Source organism: Typopeltis vanoorti, chromosome 9 (assembly GCF_054136105.1).
Source record: "Typopeltis vanoorti isolate ZY-2024b chromosome 9, IOZ_Tvanoo_1.0, whole genome shotgun sequence".
Classification (NCBI taxonomy): Eukaryota; Metazoa; Arthropoda; class Arachnida; order Uropygi; family Thelyphonidae; genus Typopeltis; species Typopeltis vanoorti.
The window spans coordinates 85,046,451-85,060,232 of NC_143557.1; the positions used below are offsets into that span (position 1 = coordinate 85,046,451).

At 33.7% G+C, this 13,782-nt stretch overlaps 1 protein-coding gene across 1 annotated transcript in view; it reads left to right on the forward strand.

The window, feature by feature from the left end:
- The window catches only part of vir (VIR_N domain-containing protein), a 630,458-nt gene that overhangs the window by 605,688 nt on the left and 10,988 nt on the right, over positions 1-13,782 (forward strand). Inside the window, exon 40 of the mRNA XM_090397685.1 lies at positions 4,529-4,741. Coding sequence (XP_090253811.1) covers positions 4,529-4,741 — 213 coding nt within the window. The remainder of the gene's footprint in view (positions 1-4,528; positions 4,742-13,782) is intronic.

Sequence of the window (13,782 nt, forward strand, 5' to 3'; positions counted from 1 at the left end):
CCCAAAAGGACTGGATAGCACAGCATTATATTTGTCTACCAAGGAAGAAATGGATACTGGCTATCCATATTTATAATTCTGTCAAAGACAAAATTATGCTAGAAAAAGGAAAGTGCACAAATATTTGGAAGCCTGACACATCCATTGAAAAAGAAAAAAAAGAGCTCTTGCAGTGGAGCTGCTGCAGATTTCACCAGAACTTGAACAATATCGAATTAAATGGTCTACGAGAAGCTTAGAATGAAAATTTGCATACTATAACGGAAAAACTGGTGAATCTACTTGGAGTAAAAAGAGAAGATATCGTGCACATCCACAGAGTACCCACGCTGAATAATAACTGACATCAAGCCAGTTATTATTCAGCTAGAAAGCAAGAATACTAAAAAGAAATGGATGATGGAGGCAAGAAAACTCAAGATTACAGCTCAACAAATTGATGAACAATTAAAACCACTGTCTGTCTACATAAATGAACACTTGACTAAACTTAATAAGCAACTTCTTTATGAAGCAAAACAAAAGAGAGCAAGTGGTGCAGTCAAATATGTATGGGTAAGAGATGGTAAACTATTCATGAGAAAGAACGACAACACTAAAGTGATATGGATAAAAACACCGGACAATCTCAACGAACTCAAACAAAGAAGGCAGTAAATCTAAATGTTACCTATGAATAATTGGAGCAATAAAAACCTAATGGATTTAGGATTTGACATGAATAGCTTAGATTCTGATACATCTGTAAACTGTATATAATTTAACCTCTGTTAAGAATTTTTTTGACATTACTACAAACTCATCCAAAACTTTCAACATATACCATGTCAATATTAGATCGATAAGGTCAAATTTTGATAATTTAATGTTACTTTTTACAGAGATCTAATCATATATAGATGTACTAGTCTTAAGTGAAATATGGATCAAACAACTTGAGGTTGATCATTATTCTCGCGCAGATTACAATACGCATTGATTGTCATGACTATAATCGTTCAGGTGAATTAATTCTATATGCTAGAAAAAATATAAATTTCACAGACTGGAATCAAAAATGCAAAGTGCTGAAACTGTAATGATTTACAACACAGCAATGAATATACTTATATTTGCTATATGCCGTGCATGCGATGACCCAGTAGATATCTTTCTATCAGAGCTAAATAATGTCTTAATAACCTTAAAACATGACAATGTCATACTAGTGGGGAATATAAATTTGAATCTTTATAAGAGTAATAATAAAACTGAAGAATATAAAAATATATTATCTACTTATGGGTTTCTTGCTTACATTGATGGCAATATGAGAGAAGTGTGCAACTTGACAAGTTGCATTGATCACATATTCATAAGAAACAGAATGGCCTATGAGGTATTCACTGCAATCTACATTAGTAAAATAACAGATCACCATTCGATACTTTTGAAACTATCCATACCTAATAGCGTTGACATGAGCTGCACAGGTAGTCACAAAAAATTTGTAATTGTCCAATTATAATAAATTTGAGAGTAACATAAAACATTATCAACTGCCACAAACCGACTTATTAGACACAAATCAGTTATATGATGAATTTATCAAAATGATTAAATATACAGACAGTAAATCACAATATCATAAAACAGTTACTACAAAAAAGGATGTTCACGCACACACTGGATAACAGATGAACTAAAAAATATGATAAGGACAAAAGAGAAGCTCTACTATAAGCATAGAAAAAATTCATACAATTTAAATTTTGAACACGACTATAAAAATTTTGCTAAACATAGGAAAAAAATAAAACAGGCAAAAGAACATTATCTGCTATAAATTTCTTTCTTGTTATAATGATAAAAGTAAAGAATGGAGATTGGTTAATATGATAATAGGTAACACAAAGCAGAAAATGCGGGAATTCCCAGAGGGCAATGACATCACTGATATACTTAACAAAATGAACAACCACTTTACCAACTATGGTAGTTGTGTTTTTGACCCTGCAGAAAGGGCAAAGTATGTGAGTCACCTTCCATGGATTAAGAATTCCATGGATCTACATGCAATAAATGAAGATGAAGTAAAGAGTGTAGTAATCGGATTAAAAAAAGAAAAAAAAGTGGGATGTGACAACATAAATGTTAAAAAACTAAACATTAGCATTAAACATAAATTACAATTCTTCACAAATATCATTAATAAATCCTTTGAACATGGTAAATTTATAGAACACTTAAAGACTGCTATTTAAAGGAGGAAACAGAAATGAAATCAAAAATTACAGACCAATATCTATACTATCCACTATCTCAAAGGTTATCGAAATCCTGATAAAAAAATGCAACTAATCAATATGGGTTTAGATCCAGATGCAATACTGAAAAAGCATTATTGGAGTTTCATAAAACGGTCTATAGTGGAATAAATGAAGGAATGCACACAGCAGCCGTTTTTCTTAATATATCTAAGGCATTCATCATGATCTATTGCTACTGAAAATGTCCAAATACAGCATTAGAGGAATTACTAATGACTGGTTCAGATCCTGTCTGAATAATAGAAAACAATATACCAGCTATGATACATTTAAAAGCGCAACAAACATAATAAAATACGGAGTCCCACAAGTGTCGGTACTAGGACCCATCCTATTTATAATATATGCTAATGATCTATGTAAATACAAACTTTTTGGCAAAATGATATCCTTTGCTGATGATATGGCATTAGTATACACCGAAACAACCCTTGAAGTTCTAAAAAATTGGATTAATAGTGATATGTTAAAACTAAGTATATGGTTTAGCAACAATGGACTTAACATTAATACTGATAAAACGAGATATATGTACTTTACATTAAAAGACAAATTAGACCATGGTATAACTATAAAATGGCATGAAAGGAAATGTATTGACATTCTAAATTGTAAATGTAGCTTAATCAAAAAACAAAATCCGTCAGGTATTTGAGCCTCCATATCAATAGCAATTTGAACTGGAACTCCCACACCACTTTCTTAACAAATAAGTTCAGGTTCATAATTAACAGAATATATTATGTTAAAAAATTTCTAAATGCAACATTCTTATGATGTTTATACTATTCCTGGGTAAATTCCTCACTGCAATATGGCATTACCTGTTGGGGTGGAGACTATTATAACAATCTGTTTTCATTAATAAGAATACAAAACAGAATAATTAGAGCCATAACTACTACTGACTTCGCACATTCAACCAATGATCTGTATATCATTCATAATATTCTACCACTTCAGAAACTATATCTCTATGGTTGTCTGTTATATGTAAAAAGAAACACTGAAAGTTTCTTGGTATATAATGTAAACTATGGATTGTGCTGCGGTCGAAACATGCTGGTAGTACCCAAGGCTAACAAAGAAATTTTTCATAAATCCTTCGAGTACATAGCAACAAGCAGCTATAATAAACTTCCAAATGAAATTAAATCTATAACCTCAGAATATGCATTCAGAAAAAAATTGAGAGACTACCTCATGGGATTAAACAATGTTGACAATTACTTTAAACGTATAGTATAAGAGATCATTATAACTCGTATACTATAACCAGTTAAAGTATTGATTTACAAATTGGTATAACTGGTAAGGTAACCCTCATATATGTGGTCCCTGGACCGCATCTATGAGATAATCAATCCGTTCTTCTGGGATGAGTTTGTTGACAAGAAAGTCTGTGATTTCACAATTCATACATCCTTCATTTCTTTCTCCTTTTCAGCATGAATCTACCATTCTTGGCAGAAATCCAAACGAAGCTGTACAAAGTGTGCGCATTTTAACCACTAAACTTATTTTAATAGACTGCTTTCATTTCCACAATGAGTGCAGTGTAAGTGTTCTTTGTTTTACCACTTTTAACATGCTGCCAAGCCCTGTGCACCAGATAAATTTTAGCCAACTCAGACCAAGTCCACCATTCTTTTAAATATTTATATATGGCTAGTCTTTATACATAAAAAATATTGTATATATTTTTTACCACATTTATATGCAATTTTAATTCCTTTAAAAATTGTATCAGTTTTAATCTTGAACTTAGCACATCATGGCCAAGTAGCTGATGTGCCATAAAAAATTCATAACCAAGTCTAGTGTATGTATTTACATAATCCAGAGCTGCTAGCTCTGGATAAGAAGCAATAATTGTTCAAACACTGTTTAGCTGTCACTGGATTTTGACTTCTTTGCATGAAGAACGATGCATATTTTTTGAAAAGATGGGGGGAGAGGGTTAATAGCAGATACAAACTGAAGGGATTATAATATTATATCAAACTTAAGGTGATCCAGTTTCATATCATTGGAATATGTGGATGGATATCTGTGTTTTGTCCATATAATGATAATAAAATTTTTAAAATAAGGATTATTTTCTGTTTACATCATCACAAAGGAAAGATTTAAATATTATTTGCTATCGAAATTTATATCACATTGGATTATAAATAATGTTAGTGAAGAAAGGAAATATGTTTTGTTTTATTTTTTAGCCACATGGATTCAAGAGCAACAAATCAGAGAAACAACAGAGATTCTTATACTGGTGTCCTTCAAGGAAATACTCCTGGAGGAAGGTTTACTAGGAGTATACGTGGAGCAGGTGGTGGTGGAGGTGGCGGAGGAGGTGGTGGTAGCAGTGGGGGAGGAGTTGGCAGTGGTCAGGGACATTGGGCAGATTCAAGATCTAAGCAACAGGATGGGAGGTATGTGAAAAATATTTTCATGTGGGAAAGATAATTTCTGTTTAGAACAGAACAGATACGTTATTTGGCAATATTCAGATTATCAATGATTATTAAAATATCAAAAGTAGAGGCAAATTTGGATAGTATATGAGTAGATGGCAATTGCTGTCATCTTAAATTATTTTCTTCATTTACAGATATATAATTGATATTAAATTAGATCAATTTTGTAGATAGCTTCTGGTATTGAGACCATGTTTTAAAATAAATAACAACCCTACAAGTTTTGTAAGTCATCAGACAGAATAGAGAACAGAAACAATTGATTATGCATTAGATGTTATAAGAACTTCACAATTCATACATATAAATGAATAACCAGAATAAAAATGTTAAATTAATTACTATATATGTGCTAGAACAATGCTTGTATTAAACTCATTATTTACTTAAACATGGTCTTAACACTAGAAGCTATCTATGGAACTGCAAAACCACAGAAACTTATGTATTCGAAGATCAATTTTATTTATTGTTTAATTTTTAAATCAGTTTTCAAAAGGAAAGAAATCTGTCCTTTGACTTATGAGTTTCTTGCATTATTGATTTTTGTATAATCAGATTTCTATTCCCTGTGTACTTTTGTTCTTATATATAGTTCTACATACATTTTTTAATATACTTGCACAGTTTTACAGCTATCTCTGCAGATCTCATGAAGAGAATAATCCAACATTCAGTTGAATTCAGTTCAATCTACTGCTTCCACTACTACTACTTCCTTATATCCTAGACAGGGATATAAAGAACCTTTATAAGGGCTTCATACAAACCAGCTAACTCATCAACACATATATAATTCTAATCCATCTCAATCCATAATTTTACAAATCTAAGTATAAATTTGGATTTGTCTTCTTAATGTTAATCCGTGCTTTATATTTTTAATTTTATAGACTCTATTCCCCATTCTCTTCACATCGTTATTTTGCAGTCAAACAAGGTAGATATCAAAAGAGATGAATAAGTTGCTAAATGTCTTGCAATTAAATCCTCCATTGAAATGATAATATGCCAGTTATTATTAGTTCATTTTCAATTAAGATATCATCTGTCGATTATTAAAAAAAAAAAAAAAAACTTAAATGTGTCATTTGGAAGACTGACAGGACAGTTCCTTTGATTCTTATTTTTAGAGGGACCTGTGGCATAGTATAATTATTAAAAACAACACGTAAGTCCACAGTAATAACTACCTTAATATCTACCTTATTTATTAATTAAAGTTATTACTGTGGACTTACGTGTTGTTTTTAATAATAAAGTTCCTTTGATTGAAGATAACTAATGTCTATTCTCGTCATGTTGAGAGGAATCTTTATAGAGGCTTTTTCTTCCTGTAAATTTGAGTTATACAATCTGCAACTCAGCCAGAAAACACACATAATTAACAGAAAAATGCTATCTAGCAGATAAGAGATGTGTAGTGCAGATTGTGCAGTGGAGTTGTCTTCCATAGCGAATCATCAGACTCCATAAAGGTTTCATATAAAATGGGGACTAGCTGTGAGAACAACTGCATGGCCATCATTTGTTTTCAATTGCTGCTGGCAGTCTTAATCATTATAAATTGTTGATCAATCTGGTATTCGACAGCACCTAGGACAGTATGGTAGTCTAGCAGAATTAAGATTGAATTACTAAATTCTTTTTATCAGAAGTTTTTGCTCAGATTGTTCTGTTATTCGCTGCTGATTTGTTTAGCTAAAACTCATCTTATTAGTCTTTTTTATATATATAACCAAGTAGATGCAAAAGAATACACTACAGAAGAATTAACAAGGACATCAAACTGATGTCCTTGTTAATTCTCTTTTGTTATCTAGATTCAACTCTTGAGATAAGGAGATGAAGATATTGTGAATGTGGAAAGCATTTCCTTCAAGTAATTATTAAATGGGGGTAACAAAAAAAAAAAAAAAGTTGTATCGAAATGTCCAAGAAGAGCATTGGCATGAGTACATTTCATTAATAATGACAGAAATGTGAAGAGTGGAATGTCAGTCAGAACATATGTCTTTTCAGTGAATTATAAATCAACTCGTATTGTAGATAAGATGAGGGAAAAATTAATTAGGAATTGTATCCTCATCTCATCTTCCTTTTATCCTCTTTTACCTTGTGGTATCGAGGGTTTATTAATCATCGGACCTCAAACTATTCACAGGATAAGGTGGTCAGCCCTGCGCCCCAGTGTCTCCTATGTCCTGTAGTGTTGAGTTCTCGAGGATGAAAAACCCCACGATAAACTGGGGGAAAAACCCTACTGTCCACGCCCAAGACTGGCTAACTTGGCTATAGCTGAGGAAGATCCTTCAACTCCTCACATCACCGACAGGAATCAAACCTAAGACATTCTGGTGTCCTAGGTTCGATAGGTTCAACTATGGTTGTGCAGCGCACGGACTCCAAAATATCCTTCATATGAATAATTTGTTCATTAAGGAGAGTTGGTTATGGCAAACCTGTTTACTTTTTTCATTAATCAAGAACTTGAGGGAAACAGACCATGGCAATAGCTATCATTAGATTTATTTTGATTGCAGTGGAGCTTGTGATAGCATTCTAACATAAGATGAAATGCACCAAATAGGTATCAATGATTACCTAGTCACATGGGAAGGAAATTGAATGATATATATATATATATGGTAGGAATGGATCACCCTAGAGTTTAGCATTAGGTCCTTGTTGCTGGCCATTCATAAATGATTTAGATTCAGATGTGAAGAGTAAAACTTTTTTCTTTGCTGATATTATGAATGCGGATGAGTAGTTGGTCATTTGGATTACTTCAGTTCTTTATCATAAAAGGATGAAAGAATGGGAGCAAGGTCTAAATTTATTGTGAAGGCAAGTGCATATGATTTATGTAATAAAGTAGCATTACATATGAGCTGAATAGACAAGCTTTAGAAAGAGTTAATGAATTTTAATGATAATCCCACACAAGAAATTATTTAACCTCTCATTACCACAAATGGATATAAACCAAGAAGAAAGAAGAAACTTACTAGCATTTGATTTGACCTGTAAGTACACTTTAGAAAATTCATAAAAAATCCACTTTCTTTATGAAATGAATAACAGTGGAAAAATGTGCTCCCCTAGTCTCACACTTGATTTAATATCAGACCATTTTCTTGCACCTACTTCAGTTCTAGTTGCTGACTTACAACTCAAGTATAGATTATGTATTTCTTGGTATATAACGTACTATTTACTCCATATAATTGTAACATTTTGAACAGCTTTTTTCATGACACCTTCTTTTTCAACCCATCTGTCCCTTTGGATGGGTGGTCCCTGATTAGAGGTTATGGTGAATTAATGCAGTTGCCATGACACTCCTCTGCTGCATCCTGTAAAGGCAACAATCACTATGGCTAGAAGTTGCAAGAACATCAAGCTTGAACTATAATAACTGGTATAATTTAATAATGATAGTAGGGATGTAACTGAATGCCTTTAGGTCAATATCCATGGAATTATGATTGCACACCTCTGAGTCATAATCCCTCTAGCCACTACAAAGGTAACATTTGTGCTTTGTATGTTGAAAGGCAACACAATCAGATTTATTTTCTTACTATTACAGTATAATCACTTGATCTTGGTAATCTAGTGGTAGTGAGCCCAATATAATGGAAGCATTAAGCAGCCATTGAGAATGTGTGGCCGCTGCTTCTTACTCTGTGTCAGGGTGTGACATGCAGGTATCAAATCATCTGTAGACAACCTAGGTGCTGGTCTGGGTGCCATGCATAGAAGAGTTGTCACCATACTGCAAGCTAGTTAGACTCATCCAGTGATCTAAAATTTTATATCTGATCACACACTAGAGACTACAGATATGAGTGTTGTGAGAAAAAGTAGAAGAGTGATAGTTAGTGCCACTGGCCGAATCATATTAAGAATGAGGATCTTACAGAACTTTGACATCATTCTATCTAAGTTGGTAATAGTCACTTAAATGGAATGGGTGGGAAGGATTAGTAAAACAAGTATTTAATGCTAGAGGAAAATTGTTGATAGGACGCTAGTAAATGTAAATCTAATTATGTAGTACTATCATGGTATCCTACATCCTCCCGGTATGCATATCAAGAATTTGATGATGATAACTGACTACTGTTATGGATTCTTATAAGAATGTAGCAATATTAATCAGGGATAGTTCTTTATTTTTCCCATACTTAATTATGCAGATTCAATTTAAAATGTCTTAAAATAACTTTTACTTCTCATCGGGATCCTCTCCATGTGAAGCACCTGTTCATGATGGAGGGGAACCTCCTAGTGATGGCACTGGCCCTTTTAATTCTTCCTCTTTTTCTTTGCTTTTCTTCATGTACTCTTTCTCTACTTCTCCTGAGTTATTTTCACTATCCTATTCTCCAGACAACAATCACTGGAATCCAACACCTTGCTGCCATGTGACCTGTGAACGTCTGGAAAGGGGAACCTTGGTAGTCTTGTACTACTTTGGCTTTGACAAGGTGTGCTTTGCATGTTGATGGTTCCTGGATGGCTCAGCCAGAATCAGTCAGCTAGTGGGTTTGCCTGCAAGGGTCAAGAATATTGCAGTAAGTCTCCTTTACCATGGTCTGGAGAGAGGGGCCCAAAGCTTGCTGTGGTGCTTGTATAGCATCCAGGGTAGCCATGACATTCCATTCTCAAGCTTGCTGGATAGTGGGCATCCATGGTGGGTGGAGAGCTCTGGCACTGAACAAAAAACCTCTTGAGCATAAATGAGGTAAATTTTATAATGAAACTGTTGTGGGTTTTGCCAGAATATCAATGATATCAAGCACCTGCTTCAGAAACAAACCCTTTTGTTTGCAGGAAACTTATTTAAAACCCAGTGAGGATCCTTACCTTCAGGAATATTACTCTTGTACACAAGGACAGAACTGGAGATGGCCTTGCACATTGTAGAGTAGCTATTCTCATGGGCAGTCATACTCCTTTCCATCATGTTCAGCTTAATACTACTCTGGAGCCAGTAGTGATTTAGCCTATCTGTGAGGTTTCTAATCACGGTATGCTCAATATATTTACCACCTGGTTCTGAATTAAATGAAATGGAACTCATTAAGCTCATAATGCAAATGCCTCAACCCATACTTTTAATCGACATAACACCACCACCACAAATAGACAAGGTCAAATCATTGACAACCACGACCTCTCCATTATTAATAACTCCGCAAATACCTTCTTCCATATGCATACCTACTCTTATTCTGCAATTGATCATACAGTCTGCCCCCCCCCCCCCATTTTTTCCACTGCTCACATGGGATATTGATGAAAACATATATGAAAGTCATCATTTTCCTCTTATCAGCACTGTCTTTGCAGGAACCTTGTCCTCCTATGTGAATTTGTCCATGTGGAAAATGGACCGGGCTGACTGGAATACATTTTCCTATCTTGCAAAATTTAATATTGAAGCAGCTAGCTAAACACCTATTAATGAAGCACTGAAGTATATCACAGATTGTGTTGTCCATGCAGCCATTCCAAAAACATCATTCCAATTTCCACTCTATCCAGATCCTTCAGGGAACCAAGAGTATCAAGCAGGGAAAAAAAAAAAAAGCGATCAAAACAGAGCATGGGATATATTTTGTAGATATCCTACCACAACAAACTTAAGAACATTTAAACATGCTTGAATGACAATGTAAATGAGTACATAGCATTTTATTTACTCGTTTATCTTCTTATAACTTTGTACACATATATTTTATATTATTCACTAATTTATTTCCTTATTTACCTTTTGCCCTATGTACTAATATAATCTGTGTCCTAGTGCAGCATGACCTTTGCTGTCTTTGCACCATAAAACCCAAATCAGTCAATTAATATCCAGATCTTATATACCTCTTTATAGAACAGTCCATTAAATTATCTAAATTCACTTAAGATAATTTTTCTGAAGTGAATTTATCATCATTATAATCTAAAAGTATGCTTCCAAGGTGCAAATCACTTTGAAGTTTGTATGTAAAATCACTTTAGGATCCAAAAAGCAGTATGCAAACCAACAAGAGCTGTTTTACTTTCCTTGCAATTTGTTTGAAACCCTGGCTATACCTGTACCACTCTCTTATGGAAAAGAGAAAAAAACAGTTCCAAACTTTACCCCTTTTATGAACTTATATACATATCTCAATAATTTCTAAATACCATTACAGAAACTGGGTTGCTTTCAGCACTTCAATTCTATTCTACGTATAAATGCTACTTTGTGTAGATTCCGAGACTAAGTATCAATATCCTTTTCAATTCATTTCCCGTTGTTTAGGTGTACCTGAGAGGCAGCCGGTTGAACTTTTAAACTTATAATTCCTTAGTACTGTATTGAATGATTAAACAGATTTTGTACTTCCCAGAAAATTCATTTAAAAACAGTTCATTAAAAGATAATCCATCAAAAGATAAATGCTGTTTGGCTGAGTGGATAATATCTTTTTTTTTTTATATATACTTGTAAGCTATTATTTCAAACCTTGCTGCTGCTTTGATGTTTTAAATGCGTTTAGGTGATAGATGAACATTATCTGGCATGAGACAACCTGAAGCGGCTTGAAAATCACATATTTGATCTTGAAAGTAGGACACCTAGATTACCAAAAGGTTGCAAGCCTATAGTACTTTAGTACTGTGTGTAGTTTAAGGATTTTTCTTCTGGTTTTATTAATTTTATATATTTTTTACATAATCTAGAAACCCTGATCCGAAAATCATGGAACTTTTTCAGGCCTCGAATAATCTTGGCAGCATTCTCTCATACTAAATAATGAAATTCATATCCGGCGTAAGGACAATCACAAAATACCCATGCCTACAATAGGATTCAAATCCATAATCTGTGGGTTGGAGAGCTGACACTTGGGCAACAGGGCAGTAAAAAACTTTCCATTGAGGCAAATGTGTTAATAAGTTTACAACTTTTTGTGGGTGGAATTATTAAAATAATAACAGTAAAACTAATTGAAAAAGTGATTCACCAATTTTGTGTGTGTGTTTGTGAAATAATTATTTTTACATTTTCATCATGTCTGCTAGCATGAGCATGATTATCACAAATCAAGGTTTTTAAGAATTATTTTCTTTGTTTCAGAATACTGTTCTACATATTACACCATTTATTTCTGATATGATACGTACATGATTCATTTCCTAATTAGTATCACAAATAGTAAATTATAATATGAAAATGATATTTTTGAATACACACTAATGGCATTTTACAATTTGCACTAAGATTTATTATTGCTACAAGTATTAGTCTCAACCAAAAGATTCTGTGAGGTTAAAAAATAGAAATAAATTTATATAAAATTTTAATTTCTAAGAAGTGAAATTTCAGAGTTTTTTCATGCTGCATTGGAATATAAATTTAGCAAAATGAGAACAGTTTCTTAATAATTAATGAAAATCTTCAGTCTTACTAACATTTTTAAGTAGTTGATTTCTCTTCTCTATACAATTATGCCACTGATATTTGGTATGGGGGCTGAAAAGTTCTGATAAACACCTAGAACAAAAATGATATTAAAGCAACTGATATAACCACAAGAAAGAACATATCTTAAAACCCGTTAACCCCCCCCCCCCATGTTTCATCAAATTGTGATCATTTGTTCTTTTTCTTTTAGGATATATAAAAAAGACACGTCATGTACCTCAATTCCTTCATGGTGATTATCACAACTTTTCACTGCACCCTCGTATAATGGTTTTTAGAAGAATGATTGACCATCCCTCCAACTTGTCCTTATTGGCAAATAATTCATAACACAAATGCAGTGCTTACAGACTTAATATGTTATTTCTTTTTTGTCCTGGGACAGGTTTAAACCTCTCATGGATGGTGATTTGCCATTTTGGGTGGTGCCATGGTAGGAGGAAAGCTCTAGTGCCAAACAAAAAATTCTTTGCGCATGAATTTTTTTCTCCTCAAAGTTTTCAGGGGGCTCTCACAAGGTTCCCACCCAGGTACTGATATCATAGATACATCATTTGATAACAAAAGTAAGAAACAGAAGACATGTGACAAGTATAAATGTACCAGTTTTTCTCATCATCCTTGCAACAGGTGAAAAGCCAATAGGGAAAACGTCACCTTTGTTTATTCAAAAGGGTTTAGAAGGACTTGCATGATCTCCAAGTACAGTTAAAAAACTACAATCTGGTGATATCCTTGTGGAAACAATCTCAGCAACACAGAAAAATTCCTTAGTGGATGAAATACCAATTGCAGTAATACTTCATAAATCACTAATCTCTGAACATATGAGAAAATATGTTCAGAGCTTACAGATCAGAGAGTGACTGGTATGAGGCACATCCTGAGATGTTGAGACAGTCACCCTTTTCCAACCAGGAACATCATCCTTACTTTTGATACATCAAAACCTGTAAAAGCAGGGCATCTTAATGTTAGGCTACACATCCCTAATCCACTGAGATGCTTTAAATATCAGAAATACGGGCGTGCCCAAATTCCTTGTCGTCGCTCTACCACCTGTGTCCGATGTGGTAGTAAAGAGCATGATAATAAATTTTTCTCTGCAAAGAAAGCAAAAATGTATCAACTGTCAGGGAAATCATTCAGCCTACTCTCGTGCATACCAGAAGTAGAAGGATGAAAAAGAAATAAAAAAGATAAAAGCATAACCAAATATATTATATCAGAATACAAAGAGGAAGCTGGCCATCACCACCACACCTATCCTGAAATCTTCTTGTGCTGAAAAGTAACAATTAAGAAAATATCAATAACCACTCAAACTCATATGTCTATTCCGCCATCTGATAATTTCCCCATATATGAATTTTATGATTGTGAGTGCTTAACTGTGGAGCGTATCAGTCATGCCACCTACAGTCTCAATCCGAAACAACTCCAAAAATGATCCCACTTGATAACCAACTTGTCAAGAAAATTATGGCAAGGATCTCACCTAAAGATAAACCACCAG